At 37.6% G+C, this 20,675-nt stretch overlaps 1 protein-coding gene across 7 annotated transcripts in view; it reads left to right on the top strand.

Annotated features, from left to right (window-relative positions):
- RAPGEF2 (Rap guanine nucleotide exchange factor 2) overlaps positions 1-20,675 on the top strand; it is a 180,483-nt gene that overhangs the window by 116,533 nt on the left and 43,275 nt on the right. For all 7 annotated transcript variants that reach the window (XM_069855832.1, XM_069855828.1, XM_069855830.1 and 4 more), the window contains one exon: positions 15,475-15,606. In XM_069855832.1, the coding sequence (XP_069711933.1) occupies positions 15,475-15,606 (132 nt within the window). The remainder of the gene's footprint in view (positions 1-15,474; positions 15,607-20,675) is intronic.

Raw genomic sequence — 20,675 nt, 5'->3', positions numbered from 1 at the left:
AACCCATTAATCTGGTACTGAAATGTTACTGGCACTCATATGCAAGTACTGGATGGTTGGTTGTTCTTCCAATTTTGCCAGCTTGCCAGTAGTATTTTTTGCTGTTCGTTTTGAGATGGTGATGATTCAGCTGAGAACCACAGGAAGAATGAACTGTGCTGAAGGGTCCTCTAAGTGCTGCTCAGTGGGTTGCTTATGAAAGCTGATCCTATGCCCAGGAGCTGGAATTCATAGGAGTGTTTGTCATGCCTTCCTAAACTTGTGTTTGTGTGAGGATACTAGAAGGGCAGATGAAGGACAACAGATTGCAGTGCTCTTATGTGGGTGGTGTTGAAGGTAAACAGCCTGATGTTAACAACCTGACCCAAATAGTGATGCTATTAGTCCCTAATACATCTGAGACTTGTGGGTGGAGATAAGCTATTGCCTAATTATTTTTTTTTCTTGGAAAAGATGAGGGATAACAACCAATTGTGTTTGGTGAAGTAATTGGAAGATAGGATAAAACTTTGTGTAGATATTTTTTTGTAATTTGCCCTCATGATGCTGGACTTGGTTGTTAAAACTAGTGCAGTATGATAATACACAAGAATGTGCACCCAGCCTCTGGCCAAAAGGCTTCATCGGTCTTTGGGTTGCTCTCACTGCAAATGTGAAACTTGCTACCATAAACCAACTTCACTGTATTTAGCTGACCTGGCACTCTCTACTTGTCCTAGACTTTGAACTGGTCAAAAAGCTAAAAATAAGGGTATTAGTCTTTTTGTAATCCATGGTCTCCATTGCAAATGTTGGAGCACAAAATCCCAGCATGAAAAGTGAAAGAGGATTTTCCTAAATGAGTAGCTGCCTGCTAAATCTCACAGCTTGGACTGGCCTTCCTGGAGTGCCGTGTTACAGGCAGTCAAGCTGATATTTCCTGTCATAAGCCATTCCTACCAAAGCCTTCCTGGAATGCCTTAAAAATGCATCTGCTAATTTGACGTGCTATAAATTTCAGTAGTTCCTGTCATTTGTGGTCCCTGTGCTGAGTAGTGGATGGGAGTGTAAGTGCCTCTCCTTTAATTCAGAGAGGCTTTCTGATTCTCCTTGTGTCTTCTGAGTTCCAGCTTAGTGACTACTGTAAACAACAAAGGTATTTGACAAAATATCAAGATTTTGCCTGAAATATGAAAATGGTTGTGACTCTCTGTACTCGAATGTATGCATACCTCCACAGCATTTGCAGCACACTTCTCCTTTGGACTGAGAGTTTGAAAACTAGCTTAAACACAAGCCTTCTCCTTCTGCCCCAGCATCTTGCCTTGAATCAGGAGACAATTGCTTTTGAAAGTAGAGAAAATGTAAGCTTGTGAGTTAGGATGCAAAGAAGTGCAAGTATTACATTATAGCTGCATTTAGTACCTGTTAATAAGCTAACAAATGCAATCAAAATGTAGCTCTATGTAGCACTTGTAACTTTCTACCTATTGTCCCAGGGTTGGCTGGTGACCAAAGGTTGATAGCAATAATGAATCCCCTTGTAAACTGCAGTTACCTGTTCTTCAGATATATCTGGAGAGCCAGGAACCACATGGTAAAGCCAAACAATAAACCAGTGATGTAAGTTCCTAAATCTGGGATTTCTTAAACTGGGTCTATAAACATTGCCTTATTACGACTGTGTCCTATCAAGTTGCTTTCTTACCAGCACAGGTGCTGTGAGCTGGGTCATTTGGATACACCTGCTGGATAGGATTGATTAACTTATAGCTTGACTCCCAACTGTGACTTTGCAAGTAAGAAAAATGGATTAAAGCCTTTTTTTTTCTCCTCTGAAGAATGATTTCACGAAAAATGATGTTGTGCTATTTTGTAGGTCTGTTCCCTTCGTGTATTTAGTCATGTTGGCTTGCTTTAAGGCTAAAAATAGGCCTTTGCTGTTCTGTGCTGCTGTTATTCCAGCAGAGCCAAGAGAATGGGATCTGGGTTGTGCTCTTAGGACTCCATCCCTAGCATTGTTTCCTAAATGCCTGTCTGTTGTTGTGCGCCTGCCAACCTGCTGAATTCTGTAGGAGTTGCATGAGTGTCGGGGAAAATCTAATGTGGGATGATTTCCAAGGGCATGGTAATGCCTGAAAAAGAGAATGTGCCTGCAGAAACAGACCATAATTTTAGTACTGGTAGTGGGATCAGTAGCTTGAAAACAGGGTGATGGAGAACACTGCACCTGAAAACTGAATGTGTTTGGTTGTGGTTGAAAAAAATCCTTCTAGGTTTTCAGAAATGTAAACTGAATTGTGGGAGTTATTTCTTAGTCAGCTATGTTCTAGGTTTGCTGAACCATCACCTCTGTTCTAATTTGAACCCAACTGCCTTTTTTATGCTCTTATTTTTTTGATATGCATAAACAGCCAAGGGGACTTTCATTGTACGCTGTCTGTCTCTGCTGCCCCACTGATCAGGGTACAGCTTGACCTCTAAATCTTAATATATTCCTGATAACGAACTGGGAAAAAAATACCTTCCAACTACTTGGCAGGCAGTAGCTCTTTACTTTTATAGATTGCTCGGACAAGAGCCAGATGTCAGACTTGGATGTGCCTCCCTGGTGCACTTGTCTTTTCAGTTTTGACCCACATCACTAGTGGATTTTTAGCTAGGCTTTTTGGCCTTTGAATAAGAATCAGACGATAGGGGTCTTTTGATTGAAATATCCATAAATAATGTAGAAGGATAATTTTTCTGTTCTCCTCGCTTTTAAGGAACCATGAGGAAAAGGAAAGTCCATAAATTTATGGATTTTGGAGCCTTCGTAGTGGCCTACTTCAGTGATTAACTCTGTTTCTGGTCTACTGAATTTTTTTAAGACAACAGAGAAGATTTGTACTAATTCGTTTAAGAGTGAAGCTGTTCAGAGCAGAATAAAAACCAAACTAAAATGAAAGCACTGTTAGTTTCTGTTAGTAATTGTAGAGGTCTGTGTGCTGTGTGTACCTCTCCTTGCCTGTAACTGTATGACTTCTGAAGGCATTTTCTGTTTTCTGACTCCAAGAGTTTCTGACCTGTTCAGTATTGTCATTCTGAAAACAGTAGGTTCTTTTAGTTAATAATAGTATGTTTTGGGGTTTTTTTTGGGGGGGGAGGTGGGCTTGCTTTTATTCTTCTTTTTGGCTTTGTGAGAAGATGAGAGCTTTCTTGCACTTCAGAGCAAAGGATTTAAGTTATTTCTGTTTAGCAGAGTTTCCAAGGTCCCCAAATACAGCTGCTATTCCTAAATAAATGGGTACTAAAACTTAGTTTCACAAACAGTGACTTGCGTATGAGCAGTGGTATATACAGAAAATCTAGTTATCTACCTCTTTCCTTTTGAAGAAAGGTTGTTTAGACAGTTAAATGGCACTCCTACACCTGCCGATTCCATTAGTATTGTATGTTACTGTTCTTTCTGTGATGGTGGTAGTCAGGGAAAACTAAATTTAGTTAGAGTGGTATGACTGTTTTATTTTTTTTAAGTGCAAGTTCAGTGTTCCAGCTGGGATTTTATTCAGTTAAGCCTGCAGAGATATCGTATTTAATATATGAAATGACTAAACCATCTACTGCTTTTCAGAAGGAAAGTAAGCTACTTAATCTCTTGCACCAAGGGATGTTAGAGCAAAACCCATTCTGGTGCTGTCATGAATCAGCAGTTAAGATTTGGTTCTCAATTTTTCTGGTTATTCCAAGATGACCTTGCAAGTAGATGATGTACACGCGTACATCTAGGTCTCCATAGCTTATCTTCTGATAGGTGAGAGTAAAAGCATGAGCTTCATCAATTGTTTTTGCAGAATGGGCTTCAGTTATTGGTCCTTGTATTTCCAGCTGATTTCTGTTTTGCTGCTTTTTCCTGCAGCTTGGCAATCTCCAATTTAAAAATCTCTTCCTAAATGGGCACTGTTGAAATATTTCATGATGTTAGTAGAATATATTAGTTGCTACATGAATTGTGTATTTTTAGCATGCTGATGACCTAAGGCAAGAATAACGGATGATTTAAACTGTGCTTGCACCTGCACAGATACAAGTAGATACATTTCAGAAAGTCACATTTGAATGTCAGCACAGAAGAATAACATGGTGTTTGAATTTAATTGATGATGTGTCATTGCTCTAAAGCAGCCTTAATTTTAGCAGGTATGATGTAGGACATTCTTGTTTTGCCCCGTTATTGAAGGAAATTGGGAAGCCATTACCTTGTGAATATATTATTGTGGATGTTTGGAAAAGTTAGGTGATTTTTTTTTTTTTTAGGTCTTTTGTCCAAACAAGTAAATATTTGTAATTGTATGAAGAAGTCAGAATCTTGTTCTGTGTGACAAAATAGAAATTCTCGGAGTGTTAGGAATGCACGGTATCACAAAGTTTTAAAAGTTTGTATCAGTATTAAAAGTTTTCATTAATTTTGATAGTCAAAGAATGTGGGACTCAGTAAAAACTTAAGTATTCTGTACACTTCCGAGGAAGCTATTTTTAAAAGTCATAGATATGCAGGGAGTTGCTGTGCACAGATGCAAGAAGAATTATGAGGGAAAATGTAAGTAAAATAACATAGCAAGCAAAGCTGGGGATGTTACAGCAACGTTCATTGCAGTTAGGTTGCTATGGCATGGGTACAATTGTCCTTTAATATCTCACAAAATAAGTAATAAAGCTGCTTAACTAGTAGGCAAGGTAGTATAGCATTACAAAAATCGTAGAGAAGGTGAAATCATACTATTTTAAGATTTTGCAGCATTAGCCAGGTATAAAAGGAAACGCTTGTCACTTAAAATTATTTTGAATTAGTTGTCTCATTGCTGTGCTACTTTTGTTATCCAGAAAAACAGCAAGGCATTACATGTATTACTTTATAATGCAAATATGAAACCATTTTGCTCTCTGTACACCAGTCTCAGAAGTATTATCTGTATCCTTTCTTTGAAAAATCATTTTATCACCTCTGTTTTTGAGCAAAATGGTTTGACATATTACTAGCCATTTTTTAAAACTTTGTATCAGTATTTTGATGTACTCGCTATTGTGCAATTAAGAATCTCAAAACTTTGATTATGGTAATACAAATTTTTGCTTTATGCCAAAAAATGCCAATGTAAGAATATTCTTAAAAACAATTTTAAGCAAGTGCTTTGGTGGCCTCTTGTATTGAGAATATTCATCCTGCAATATTGCGTTTCTTTAGATTTTTTTTTTTGTTTGAGGTGAAGCAAAAGTGCATCTTTCATTGTCAGAAAAGGAAATTATAGGAAATTTCCCTTGTAAGGCAATCACATGGAAAACAAGTAGTTGTAGTGCATGATTTCTTATTTGGAGCTGGTTATTAGCAAAAGAAATTAGGCATGTTCCTCTCCTATTGTTTAAGTTGCTGATAAGCAAAATCTTTGTATAAGGGAAAAAACCCAAGACCCACCACTTCTCTCATTAGCTGTTCCTTGATACTATAAAGCAAAGATAATCCTTTAATTAAAACTCCAAGGATGGCATTAACATGGCTGCAGCCATTAGACTTCAACAAAATTTTGTTTCATTGCTTAAGATTTGTCATTTCTCTAAATTTTCATCACATTTCTTTTAATTAACTTGATATTTTATAAAGTTAAGACTCTGTACAAATAGACATGTCCAGTTCTTGCATCTGTGCACAGCAACTCCCTGCATATCTATGACTTTTAAAAATAGTTTCCTTGGAAGTGTACAGAATACTTAAGTCTTTACTGAGAACCTACCATTAAGAAAATCTAAAATATTATGTTAATCATGTTGATTTTTTTAATATTTTTCTGTCTTTTGATTAGTCTGTTTCTGAATGATAAGTATGAAAAAGAAAACAGCCTGGCTTCAGATTTTTCTGCTTGGAGGAGTGACATGGATCTGCAAAGGAATTTCTGGGTCACTGCCATTACACACTGTTGCGCAGCATGTTCATAACTATGTCTAGCTTCAGTTTGAAAGCCTACTCTACCACAGCTCCTGTTGAGTCTGGTTTGAGAATCCCCGTGGTTCATTAGGTAGCAACCTTCTTTCAACTTCCTGCTCATTAGGCTTTGCACCTGCATTGTCTTTTAATGGAAATAAGGGCAAAGGAGCCCTTGAGGGCTGGGAGCTCTTCAAAAAGGAAATCCTAGCAGCTCAGGAGAAAGCCATCCCCATGTTCCGGAAAAAAAGCCGGCAGGGGTGAAAAACAACTTGGTTGAACAGAAAGATCTTGAGTGATGTCAAGAAGAAGAGAAATGTTTATGGGCTCTGGAAGAGGGGACAGGCCTCTTGGGTGGATTACAGGAGGGAAGTGAGACTGTGTAGAGAAAAAATCAGAAGGGCTAAGGCTCAGCTAGAAATCAGATTGGCAAAGTCTGTGAAAGATAACAAAAAATCTTTCTATAAATATATAAATAGCAAAAGGAGGACTAGGGAGACCATACAGTCCCTATTGGACGCAGAAGGAACAACAGTGACAGAGGATGAGGAAAAGGCTGAGGTACTTAATGCCTTCTTTGCCTCAGACTTTAGTTGTAAAGAAAGTTGTTCTGTCTGTGTACAAACCCAGGAGCTAGAGGAGCAAAATGAGGTTCCCATGATCCAAGAGGAGGTGGTCAGAGTCTTGCTAGCCCGACTAGACACCCACAAGTCTATGGGGCCGGATGGGATTCATCCAAGGGTATTGAAGGAGCTGGTGGATGTGCTGGCTAAACCCTTTTCCATCATCTTCCAACAGTCCTGGAAGACTGGGGAAGTCCCACTGGACTAGAGGCTGGCTGATGTTGTGCCCATCTACAAGAAGTGTCGCAGGGAGTATTCAGGGAACTACAGGCCTGTCAGTCTGACCTCAGTGCTAGGGAAAGTCATGGAGCAGGTGATCTTGAGTGCTATCATGAAGCACATGCAAGAGAACCGGGTGATCAGGCCCAGTCAACACGGGTTCACGAAAGGCAGGTCTTGCCAAACTAACCTGATCGCCTTCTATGACAAAGTGACTCGGCTGCTGGATGAGGGAAAGGCTGTGGATGTGGTCTTCCTGGACTTCAGTAAAGCCTTTGACACAGTTTTTCACAGCATTCTGCTTGAGAAGCTGTCAGCCTCTGGCCTGGACAGGCGCACACTCTCCTGGGTGGAAAACTGGTTGGATGGCCGGGCCCAGAGAGTGGTGGGAAATGGTGTGAAATCCAGCTGGAGGCCAGTGACAAGTGGGGTTCCCCAGGGCTCAGTGCTGGGTCCAGCCCTGTTCAGTCTCTTTATCAATGACCTGGATGAAGGCATCGAGTGCACACTTAGCAAGTTTGCGGGCGACACTAAGCTGGGTGGAAGTGTTGATCTGCTGGAGGGTAGGGAGGCTCTGCAAAGGGATCTGAACAGGCTGGACCGCTGGGCAGAGTCCAATGGCATGAGGTTTAACAAGGCCAAAGTGCCAGGTCCTGCACTTGGGGCACAACAACCCCGTGCAGTGCTACAGACTAGGAGAAGTCTGTCTAGAAAGCTGCCTGGAGGAGAGGGACCTGGGGGTGTTGGTTGACAGCCGACTGAATATGAGCCAGCAGTGTGCCCAGGTGGCCAAGAAGGCCAATGGCATCTTGGCTTGTATCAGAAACGGCGTGACCAGCAGGTCCAGGGAGGTTATCCTCCCTCTGTACTCGGCACTGGTGAGACCGCTCCTCGAATCCTGTGTTCAGTTCTGGGCCCCTCACCACAAGAAGGATGTTGAGGCTCTGGAACGAGTCCAGAGAAGAGCAACGAAGCTGGTGAAGGGGCTGGAGAACAGGCCTTATGAGGAGTGGCTAAGAGAGCTGGGGTTGTTTAGCCTGGAGAAGAGGAGGCTGAGGGGAGACCTCACTGTTCTCTATAACTACCTGAAAGGAGGTTGTAGAGAGGAGGGTGCTGGCCTCTTCTCCCAAGTGACAGGGGACAGGACAAGAGGGAATGGCCTCAAGCTCTGCCAGGGGAGGTTTAGGCTGGACATTAGGAAAAATCTTTTCACAGCAAGGGTCATTGGGCACTGGAACAGGCTGCCCAGGGAGGTGGTTGATTCACCATCCCTGGAGGTGTTTAAGGCACGGGTGGACGAGGTGCTAAGGGGCATGGTTTAGTGTTTGATAGGAATGGTTGGACTCGATGATCCGGTGGGTCTCTTCCAACCTGGTTATTCTATGATTCTATGATCTCTTTTTCCTCCTTCCTATTTCTAGGGAGTGATCATGCCCTCTCTCAGCTTGGACGGAGTAAGCCATACTCCTCTCGTACTTTCTCAAATACAGTTTTTCTTCTTCTGATAATATTCATAGTTCTTCTTTGACTCTGCATATATGTATGACTTTAAGTCTATCTTTAATGAAAGTATATAGCTGGGAATGTATGCAGCCTTTCCAAATATGGTCCCTGCTGGGGCCATGGAGAAGAGCCCAGAAGTTCTGTACTTCTGGATGATGCATGCTGTGATCTCGCTGGGTTTTTCTGCTGCATCACGTTAACAGCTCAGTCACCTTCTGATTAGCTGATACACTGAAACTCTTTTCACAATAATTTCTGATGGATAAATTCCTAGATTTTTGTTTTTCAAAGCACATGATCTCACCTCTTCTCATAATGCATTTTAAATCTTTTACTCCAGACAGGAGTCACCCCTGGTACCAACAGTGTCTGTCCATGTGCAGGATTTGAAAACACATTTGTTCCTGCCCCTTACCCCCTACCTCCTGACTTTTTATTAAAAAATAAAAATTATTTATTTTGCATCATTTGAGCTGTTGCAAATAAATTGACATTCGTATTTGCGGTTAGAAAGTCGTTTATGCCAGATTTCCTGAAGAAGGTGTTTTGGATATAAAGTGTTGCATTGAATCTGTGACATAAATGCTATAAAAGAAAAAGCAGATACTAACAGATCTGGTCCTACAACAGACAAGATAGTTATGTTAAATAAGAATGGGTATGTGTTAGTGATGCATTTCATATATCTCCTTTCAAAAGAGTTGTTCCTGAGAGCTTTTCTCCATTCCCCAGATACCCATTTACATTTCACCACCTCTGTCCTTCTACAGAAGTCAATAATCCTTCAAGCGAAGGATAATTATGTTCAACGCATTAAATGCTCATAGGATTATCTGATGAGAGCTGCGAGATGTATAATAAGAGGCAGGCACTGTGTGTTTTGAAAGGGAAACAAAATTACGTTCTTGTATGCTTGCTCTGTCTCTCTCTCCTAGACCAGCAAATGACATTGCATTGGTTTAAACCTGTGAGTAGTTTTATGGGGTAGTGTCAAAACAGAGCGTAAGTGCAGGAAAGTATGAAGATCTTGCCAGAAAAGATCTTTATATTGCCTTTTTTTTTTTTTTTTTTTTTTGTTAGGATGTGTTCTACTGTGGGCTTTGTATATAAACAGCTCGTTAACAGGAATGATACCCAAATGCAATATTTTCAGAACATGAGTTGTGTCTTGTTGTATTCAATATGAAGAGCATTTCTAAGAGCTCTTCTTCATGATATTTGTGCCACAGTATCGTGTCAAAATGACTATTGGAGGGAAATTTGAAGATGAAAAATACCTGAGATACCATTGTGTAAAGCAAATGAGATACAGAAGACATATAAAATCAGAAAGTTTTTATTTACCTCTTGCTAAAGTTTTCAGAGAAAATACGTGTAAGCTTGCTTATGTTTTCTATGCTACCCCTAAGTACAAGGGAATACTGCTTCCATGGGAATTGCATCCAAATTTGAACTGTATGTAATTTAAACTCTTATTTTAAATTTGCCTCTACCCTGGACATGTCAGCCTGCATCGTGTCTGTAGACCAAATCAATAGAAATTACTTTGTTATTCTGTAATTACTTACATTGACTGCTGTATTTTAAATCACTGAACCATAGGAATGTTTCCCTTGATATTTCTCTTGGTTAGTGAAAGAATTATGTTGTAATAGCATGCTGATGAATTCCCAGTAGTATTAGAACTACTTGTTCCTTCTGTCATTCAATATCATAAATCTGAGTCTATTCTTAAAAAGCATAAGGCTTCTTTACAAACATTTAATATAAAAAGGAATATTTACATAAAATACTGAAATAAAATATTGAGTTGATAGGATACTGAAGAATATTGGGTTGGACTTCTGCAGTGCAGTAAAAATTTTAAACTTTTTGTCTTGGCGGGGTAAAAAATGGGAAGAACTAAAGCATAATATTTATTTTATTTGACTGCGGTTGCTTTTCCATTAAAAAAGATACAGAAAACCAAAATAACTTTGTGGTGATTTACTTATTTATGGGGCTAAATGCATCTTCTATAAAAGAAATAAAGATTTTTTTTTTGTGTTATGGTGGCTTTTATTTTTTATTTTATTAATAAGACATACAACAGAATAAGCACTGAGGTGCGTGTGTTCAGAGGCTGGAGAATCCGTGTTTTCTTGTGTTTATTTAATTTCAGAAAGTGGAAATAGATTATAAAGATGATGTTTTGTGTCGTATTGTATCTACTGTACTTACATGGCCTGTCTCAGTGACACATAATTACCTATTGGATCATTCATTGGGAATGGTATAGCAGAATGTTACAACTTTGCTCTCTTAAATTCCATCTTTGTGGGGATGTACCTCAGTCACTTTGTAGGCTTTATAAACCTTTCATGAAGTGCTGACCAGCCTTCAGTAGAAGACCTTAGTTATAAAATGCTTGCTGATATGTGTGATCTAAAATAAGTGATATATCGGACCTCTCCAACTAGCATTCCTCTTGTATTTTAGAATTATAATTGTGTGCATATCTTTCTCATTGGTGCATTTATACTTGTTATTTTCACATATAACTCCATCTATGAAAAATAAACCCAAAACAAATGCAAAAATAACCAACCAAACAAAAAAAAGCACTAGGAAAAAATACAGAGTGCTACTTAAGTGAAGAAAGGATTTTTTTGTGTCATTCATGTTTTGCTGTTTTCATACCTTTTTATGATATGTCTGAAGATTTTAATTTTATGTCTAGTAAATATCCTGAAAAGATATTAGTTTTTTATTAAAAAGTACTGTATTAGTAGGAGAAGCCAAATGATTTGTTGAGTTGAAGTTGCACAGAATGCAGTGGAGCACAAGCATCTGGCCAAAAGACTAAGGAAGAGAAGCCCAGCACCGTCCTAGCATGTGTATTCACTGCCTTTTCTTATACTAAAAGGTTTGCTGTAGGGTAGGAGAAAATCATGATGTTCTTAAAATAGGAGGAACAAGTTCAGAGCAAGTAATTGTTAGCTTTGTATGCATAAACTGGTGACTCACTTTGAGGGTGGAGGTAATACAAAGCTGCTTTTAAAATTGGAAGATGTGATGGGTTGTAAGATATTTTACAGTTCAAAATGGAGATACCTCTTTGTCCTTAAGGCAGTTTCACATAATCGCTTTAGTGGTTTTTTTTTCCTTGTGGTTTTCCAGAAGTAAAAGCATTGAGTTCCCACATGTATGGTTTTCCTCTGGTTTCTTTACATGTATGTGAACTATGTAAATGTGTGTGTGTATGTATGCAAGCATGCATGCTTATTAAGAGTTATATACACGTTTATAAAAAACTGGTTTGACTTCTGTCGATTTAAGATTAGGGCCTTGGTATTATCTATTTTATCAATTCATATTTTGTATTAACCCCCTCTCCTCCTGTTATGTCATATTTCATTAGTTCTATGCATATGTAGCTTAATGTTTTCTTGCCTTAAAAGTTTGTCCTGAAAATAGGTAATGATGACAGTTATCTGATCCTTCTAAAGACTATTTATTGTTTAAAGTAATATAAGTAGAATGGATTTTGATACTATATTTACTTTAGAACAACCCTGCCGTGGTTTTACTCTGTCTGCTCCTTCTTCCTCATGCTGCAACTCCAAGTGTTCATTAACAAAGTTAAGAAATATTGTAATTGCTGGCTTCAGTGAAATTGTTGTTCAATGTTTGGTGTTGTCGAAGAAAAACAGGTGCTTGTTGTGTAAAATATAGAAGTTGCTGTTGTTCCCTATTACTTTGAGTGACTCCTTAAAACTAACAATCATTTAATGAAAATACAAAGCAGAAGAATGGCTCTTCAGTTCTGCTGCCATTTGTTGTGTCTTTTAGTCTGGGATAGGTGATGTTACTGAGCCAAAGGGTCTTTCTTTAGGCTTTCTCATATAGCTGCATGGTCTAGAGGTTAAGACATACATTAAACGTAGCCTCTGTGTGTGTGCTTTAAAATGTTACAGAAACCACATTATTTTTCCTATGATATTAAAGGGAGTACTCAACTGTTGAATGATAGCTGTGTATAAGCATTGACTGCTTAAAAATTTCATGGCAAAGTGATATTCAGTAGTACAGCAAATATATCTGTAATAGTGCAGTTAATTCTTATGTTTCCCAAAAGCAGAGACTGATGTTCCTAGCCATTTTTTCAATGAATGTAACAGCACAGTTTTGTGATGTTATCTTCTAATCATAGTCTACTACAAGTACAAAATTACATTTAGATATCCTGATATGGGCCAGACAGCCTTGTGCTGGTTGTTGGGATTAATGAGGCTTTTGAACATTGCGTTTTATTCTTGCTCTACATACTGAAAAACCATTTACCAAACACTGTGCTACAGGTGTAGCCCTTGTGTAGAAGGCTGAAATGTGTGTTTATTTGTAGTCATCAGTGCTTCACTTTTTCCCCACTGTGTACAATTCTGTATGTTAAATATTTTATACAGCAGTATGTAACTAAGTTCTCACACAATTCTTCATTGAGCTCATAAATGTTTCACCTTATTTAATTTTTGTAATTTTTTTTTCCTTGCACAACTTTTCACCTTAACTAACTTGAGGGTAGGGTAGTAGAAGTGGATGCCACTTTTGAGCATGTAGCACAGAGATGCAGTATTCTGCAAAGATGTGAGCACGTGCTTTCTGCTTGTGAACAGTCCTATTGGATTAGGATCATAGTGACTAGGTTGCCCTAAGTAAAATGCCTGCATGTGGTTTTCTGCTGTCACCACTTGGCAAGTCCAGCTCATGCAGCCTGGCTTTGACTTGACGAGTTACTCTGAAACCAGTAATCATCAATCATTCAGCTGATTGTCTACAGGAAAAAAAAAAAAAGATAAAATCAGATGGCTTGCTTTTATTTGTAATGCATATCATCATTGTGGAATCCCCTGCCTCTTCCTATTGCCTGTGTATAACAAATCCTTGCTGTTCATTTAAACCACTAAGTGCGGTCATTATATTAAACATAGCTTGTTTTAATTTTTTTAACATACTGACTGCATTTGCTTTTATGTAAGGTTCTTAAAAATTGTTATTGCATTGATAAAAAATAAATGCCATTGTTAATGACATGGAGATACTTGCAGGGCATTATGAAAAACTGAACTTGTTTGATTGGACGCCAGACTGGTGACATGCCTCTCCCCTATGGAGTTAGTATTTATTTGGGATTGAAATAGTGTTTACTTTATGAAATGTAAAACACTCAAGGTACTAGATCTTTTTAAGTTAGCATGAAATGTGCAAATCTTAGATGATTTATGCATGTATTTTAAAATTACATGTAGGATTTCTACTTGGAAATAAGCCTGGACAGCTCTAATTCTAAGAGATTTAACTTTTAGGAGTAGTCATTGACACACTGCAAAAGCTGTGGTGATTCATTTACTATACATTCTACCTATGGAATGTACAGTTATTTGTAGAATGGCTCAGATCGTGATAGAACATGGATATAGTGGTCTGAATATCAGTATATACTGTTCATTTTTGTGATACTTCAGACCTACAGATTGGAAAGGGAAACAGGAGGGACGACAGATAATATAACTAATACTCTTCTTAGGGCTTTATTTTCTTCTTCTGGTATGTCATCAACAGTGGTGAACATAATGAGATTTTTCTGGAGGCAGCATTCATGGCTGTGTGTAATAGAGTATTGTTTTTGTTAATTGCCCTTTCTTTGTTGATTGGTATATGAAGATCAGCTCTTGCTCTGGGCTTACTGAAGCACTTTAGGATTATTGATGTCTGATTCCTGTTTTTATACCCTCTTTCAAGTAAAAAATATTAAGAAAGAATTGTTTCAAATGTAGCCATTTTTACTGTCACTGGTGCAGTCATGCTGTAATAAGAAATCTTTTTCAGGTATATTAGAATAGGAAATGCCAGTCAGTCTAAATAAGACTAAGGTTTCCACTTGTCTGTGCTTTCACCACAAATCCAAAGGTTCTTTCAGAATTAAATCAAGTGAACAGTAGTAAAACCATTCAGTACCTCTAGCTGTGTAGAGCTAATAATTTTCTCAAGCATACTGTCTTGTGACTTGCAGATGACTTTTTTCCTAACTTTTTATACTGACATATTGTATCTTAGTGCTGGATGAGCTCTTATTTTTAATTTCCATTCAGGAGAATGGTAATAGTGCCAAGCTAGCATTTGTAACTGATATGGATGGAGGCACTGTGTATGTCATTCTTAGTCTCTACAGAGGTGTGTTTGTACCATCTACTTTGTCTGTAGAAACAAGAATAAACAAATCAATGAACAAAGCTGTTGTTTTTTTAAATTAACAAAACATTTATTGCATACCAAAACTGATATGTTAACATGCTTTTATTAACCAGCAGTGGGATGCAAGCTTCTTGGGGAAAGGAGTAATTTGCCCCTGAAATAGTATTTAAATGTTTCTTCAGATGGCAAATATTTTCCTTTCTCAAAGTTCACTTTCTGCAATCCGGCAACATTTACTATTCTTACAGATTTTCATGCAACCTGTGTACATACAGCAATAGTAAAAATATACGTCACAAATCTTGGTGGGTGTTTGTTAAAAGATCAAATATTTTGTTTTGATTTGTTCTTCAGCAGTGTGTGTGAACAAACTCATTTCAGGGTTGCACCTCTTTGCAGTTTTGTCAGTCTTCCCACATTTCCTGTTTGCCATCATCTTATTTGACTTAAAGAATAACATAGTTCAGTGCCTTGGATTTTACTTGTCTGTAATGTGCTTTGTCAACTTCTGAAACAAGAGAGTTAGCCAAATCCAGAGCAGTACTTGTTGGTTTTGGTTATTTTTAAAAGTATGTGACTTTACTCACTGTTAATCCCATTCTACAGGAAACCATTGATACTAAAACTAACACAGTATTCATATGTGCTTTAATTCTATCCAATCCCCATAGCAAGATACTGAAGAGTTTCGATAGAAGGGTTATTGCTTCACTAGTGTTGTCAGTTATGTGTGTTTTAAAACTCTTATAATTGCAGCAATTTGGTGTTATTTTGCTGACCTCTGCATGAGTTATAAAAAGCTGCAAAACTCAAACTTTTATGCTGCATTCTCAAGCCCCAGTGGTTTTCCTAAAACACTTGGGAGTCGGCAGAGAGTAAAGTGGGACATAAATTATTTGAATTTATTTTGCTGTGTATCTACCTCAAATAGTAATGATACTTTTTCTGCTCCACCTATAGCTTCCTGCAGATTTCACAAAGCTGCACCTTACTGACAGTCTCCACCCACAGGTGACCCACGTTTCATCTAGTCACTCAGGATGTAGCATCACCAGTGATTCAGGAAGCAGCAGCCTTTCTGATATCTACCAGGTAAGACACAAATGGATGCTGATGGGAGGTACAATTGCCGACAGTTTTGACCTTAATAGCTGAATGTCTGTACTAGGGCATATTGTCAGGTTTGTCTAAAGCAACACTTGCTAGATTTAAAAGAAATATATTTCTTTGTTTGAATTGTAGTAATTTCAGTGTTTTACCTGCTGTATACTCTATCTGATGTTTTAAAACTCTGCAAGTAATCTGCAGTACAGTAACGTGATGTGTGTTGCAAGAGTTTGTCAGGATTGAAGTCAGTAAAGTAGAGGTGTAGTGTTTGGCAGCATTTCAGGATTGCATTTTATTAATTTTGTTTGCAATTTGTGATTTTGAGGGAAGAAATGTCCCTGAACTTCAGCATGGCAAGCCAGTGTGGCTTTTCCAGCAGAGGTCCCTGATGGGATGTAGGTGGTGAAGGAGTTCTGCTCCTGACTCCAGCACTTCACCTTGTCTTTCTATCTTATCTGATTTGCCATACCTAAAACAGCAGCTATGATGATTGGTACTGGAAGACTAGACTTTGAGATCCATGGACAAAAGGTGCTTGGGAGGTGGGGATTATGATTAGAAGTTGCATCAGAATTGCAAAACTATAGATTTAGGCCCTTGTAATGCAGGGATTTTTCTTCTTCTTGATACTCTATTTTACAGTTCTTAGATGTGTTGCCGTCAAAATCTAGAACATTTTCCCCACCCTGTAGAGACCCAGTACCAGCCTCTTGGTAGCACTTTCTCTCCTCACTGTTCTGGGAAAGATGTGGAGGCTGAGTTGGTGAGGCTTTTTAAGTTGTTATACTTCTGAGGGCTTCTTGACAATGATCTGTGCTCTTTGTTTGGAGCAGCTTGAGTTTGGAGAGACTTACTGTGAAGCTGAGCCAGGTCCCTAGACCACTTGGGGGTATGCTTTGTTCCTCTAAACGTAACATTGGAAATAAAATAAAATGAGGAAGTCTACATTTGTTATTCTGAAGAGAAGAATAAAGTCAAATTAAAATTCTGTTCTAGCAAAATGGTCATAAAAAAAGAGCCCAGCTTTACATGAAATAATGTATACTACAAGAGGAATAATGTTTGGCACCTGTATAGAAATGCAATGTAGCCATTTAAACAATGGGAAAAACAATTTCAATACAAATACATACAAGTTCAGTTGTGAGCATAGTTGCAGTGTGCAGTCTGCTTCAGGTGAATAAATTTGTAGGCTTTTCTGTGGAGAAGGTAGACTGAAAAGGTCTCAGATCGATTTAGATAGTAATTGCAATAACGCAAAGTTTTATTTTTGTGAAAAATGTCAAAGTGACTGAGCACTTCAGGCATAGTATATGCCAGTCAAGCTTATCTGTCAGAATTTCTTCTGAGAGGGTATTACTTCAAACAGGATTTAAGTTTATAGTGTGAGGATGAAGAAGATGTAAAATCACCTTTGTTCTTCAAGTATTCTATAGATTTCCATACCTTTCACTCCAAAGATTTTACATTTTAATGTAAAAATAAGTACCTCTAGAGACACAGTTGTAGGTGGAATGTAGTTTTAGTCATACAATTAGTATCTAGATAAGATGGAAGTAAATTTTTAGAAAGATTTCAGCAAAACTTTCATACCTGTGAGAAGGATCACAGAATTGCAGGGAAATAAAAAAAAAATTAAAAAAGACCTGCAAATTTTATGTAAACTTCAGAGAAATACCTTTTTATGTAGTCACTGATCTGGTTTATGACACCTTATGACATGTTTTGCTTGCAGTAATAGAATCAACAGGTTGACTGGTGTTTGAAGAGAGTTAATGGTTTAAAAAAAGTATTTACATGGAGAGCATTTGCTTTCAAGATATTATTTTAAATTAATTTTTAAAAATAATGCATTCTTGGTGATCTAAAAATATTATCTGGTTTCTTCAGTGAATCTATAATTAATACCTCATTTAAAGATGTCTTGTGCAGATGTTTTGAGAACTGTGTTAATTGTACAGTGTTAAAGTAACTGTTGAAATAACCTGTGTTCACATGAACATTGAGAATTGTATTGTGGAATGTAACCCCTTGTTTTTGTGTTAATATTCATACTTGAAGAAGCACATATTAAGAAAATGAATAGTTATGTTCAGCTGTGGAAGCTGATAAGGTTCTTAAATTCTTGAATTCATCTTACTGGTAGCAAGTATTGTTTGACTTATTGATTTCTCATATTGTGGTAAATCATTAATTTCCGACCTCAATTTAAGTCATAAAGGAGTGTCATGTAGTAATGTCAAGTTAGGTTAAACTGCTGCCAAAAAAAACCCCACAACAAAATAAAATGGCTGTAATTTGAATTCTCCAGGGTCAAGTCAAAGATTAAATAAACAGAAATACTTCTTGAAAGCAAGAGATTGGATCAGTCATTCTCTCTCAATTGCTTGCTTTTTAATTCTCTCCCAAGTGTTTATTCAAAACCAGTCAAACCATGCTCAAGTCATCTACACATTATCTTATTTCAAACTTAATAGGTCTTAGGCAGAGCTCAGTATTGTTGTTCCCTCAATGCTTATGTTCTGTATATAATGACACTTCACTGTTCACTAATGTGGGCTACTGTTCACTATAGCCAGTAAAGCAATGATTTAGAAAGGTTGCCATCTTATCTTGCAATTGATAAGTAAAATAAATGTTTTATTTTTTAAAGTACACTGTTAATTAGATCTTTATTGTTGAAATCTGAGGTAACAATATGGCATATTTTGGATCTTAGTAAGTTTTAGTTCTGTAGCCTCAAGAGCAGATATTTACACTGGAAATATGTTCATGGCCTTTTAAGATTTTTTTTTTTTTAATAAATTATAAAGCTGAATCTTCAGATGCTTTCAGCATTGAGCCGAGAACATTCCTCTTTAAATATTAATGATGTAGCTATATTTGTTTGTCACATGTAGCACATAAAAGAACTTCTTTTAGGATAAGAAGTACTTACCAAAATAAAAGAAATAATCCTTTGTGTTTACATCACCCAAGTCTCAAAAATATTTCAGGTGCCAATCAATAAGGTCCTTAAATGATGTTACTTTTTACTGTAGGAAGTAAGTTTGTGAAGTGACTAACTCTGTAATGTGACTGGAGAGGAAGAGGATGCTGAATGTTAATAGATTGTGTGCTGGCTTGTATTTGCTAAAAAACACCACTTGTACTGATTTGGCAAAACAAATATTTCGCTGCTGCTTCTCATGTATGACTGCTTGCTCCTGTTTCTCATGCTTAGTTAATGCTTCCTGTATGTAACCATATACCTGTACGCTCCTAAATGTTTCCTATATCCATCACATACATAACCAGATGATGATCTCTGAAAGTGAGGAGATCTAAGCTGGTGAATGCGTGTTATTCCCCTTCCTTGTTTTGGGAAGGTGTTGTGTTAGCTCAGCTCTTTCCTTTGCCAGCCTTTCTTTGCCTTATCCTGTTCCTAGACTGGTGATTTCCTGACAGTGCTACGTGCCCACTGGTGTCTGCCCAGATACTCCTGGCGGTACAGGAAAACAGGAACATCCTTTCAAAGACCCTCCCAGGATGTGTGTATTGCTTGGAAATTTGCAAGATATCGGCTTTTGTTTTCTCACAACTCTGATACGATTACTCATAGAAGAAGGGTCCACCTTCCAGAAAGTTTTCCTGAGAGAGCCTAAACCTTTCTCTCTCAAACTAGAGGGTCTATGCAGCCTGCCCCAAAGTTGCTGTATGCAAAATAAAGATTAACTTAATCTTTCTGACTATATCTGCCTCTGCAGTTCAGGGCTCTGGGAAATGCAAGGATGTCTGAAACAGGTAAACGACGTCGTCCTAAAGAACTTCCTTCTCCCTTGTACCTCCCCCCAGCTTCAGCCGAGTCCTGTGCAGTCTGTTAGCCCTCCTGGTGAGCTCAAGTCCTCTAATCTGTTCTGCAGTTTGTAGGCTTGGGGTAACTTTAAGAGTCGTGCTTCTGTATACCTGTGGTCTCAGCAAATGTTGCTTCATTTTGAGAAAGTGGCAATTAGCTGGCAATAGTGCAGGGCACTATTCCTGTTGTGTGTTGTCTGGATTATTGTATTTTTCCATCTTTAGGGAGAAACAGTGCTCAGCCTGGCCGATGTGACAGATGTGGACTGCTGTGCTGTCAATTTTGTAGTGGTAATAAAAGAATAGATATGAAGAAAGAGCAGTAAAAATATTAGACTGAAAGAGTTTTAAGGTATTTCATTGCCATTTGCACTTATGGTAGTAGAGTAGGAAAAAATAATTTTACTACCTTTGATTTATGTATGAGTTGCATGCATGTAATAGTTATACATAACTATTACGTATTACATATATATATGATAATTGTTGAACAAATACATATTATAATTAGATAGAATTTCATAGCAATTTATTTATATTATAAACTTTTGCCCAGTGATTGAAACTTAATATAAAACAAAACCTCATATTTGCCATATTTGCTCTCTGTGGAAAAGCTGGATCCAACGTAGCTACATAATAACAGGAGAAAATCTTTCAAGCTAATGGAACTTTTGCAAGTGATTTCATGAGAGGTTTAGTACCGGTGTTCTTGGTGTTTTGTATCAGAATCAGCTTATAAATTATGAAGTAAAAAAAATAATTTCAGTAATAAACATTAATGTCATTTTTTAGTTTACTTCTTAGCCCTTAAACTACAATGATTGAAAAATAAGTTGGAGTGGGAGTTTATTGGGCTGAGCTTGGCTGCTTTCTGTGTTAGCTTCATGGACTTGAAGGACTGCACCAGACAATGAACATAATTCTGGTTTACACAACAAATCTCTTCTATGCCTTTTTTATTTTTTTCCAGTATTTTCCTCTTGCATGTTTGAAGATTTTTGATTGTCAATTTAGGTAGTGACATTAGTTACAAAGAGGATTTGTTGTTCAGACTGATGTTGTTCTTTCCTTAATATTTCCTACAGAAAGTTTTTAAAAGAAAAATTAAAACAAGTCTGGATTAAAATATTCTGTTTAAAATACCAAGAAATGAGTAGTTTATGTGATTAATTTTAAGGGTTTTCTAGTTTTTAACCTTTATATTGTCAAGACCAGCT

The sequence above is a fragment of the Phaenicophaeus curvirostris genome, chromosome 4 (genome assembly GCF_032191515.1).
Source record: "Phaenicophaeus curvirostris isolate KB17595 chromosome 4, BPBGC_Pcur_1.0, whole genome shotgun sequence".
In the NCBI taxonomy this organism is placed as follows: Eukaryota; Metazoa; Chordata; class Aves; order Cuculiformes; family Cuculidae; genus Phaenicophaeus; species Phaenicophaeus curvirostris.
The sequence above is the reverse complement of the archived record's forward strand: the minus strand, read 5'-3'. Positions and strand labels throughout refer to the sequence as shown.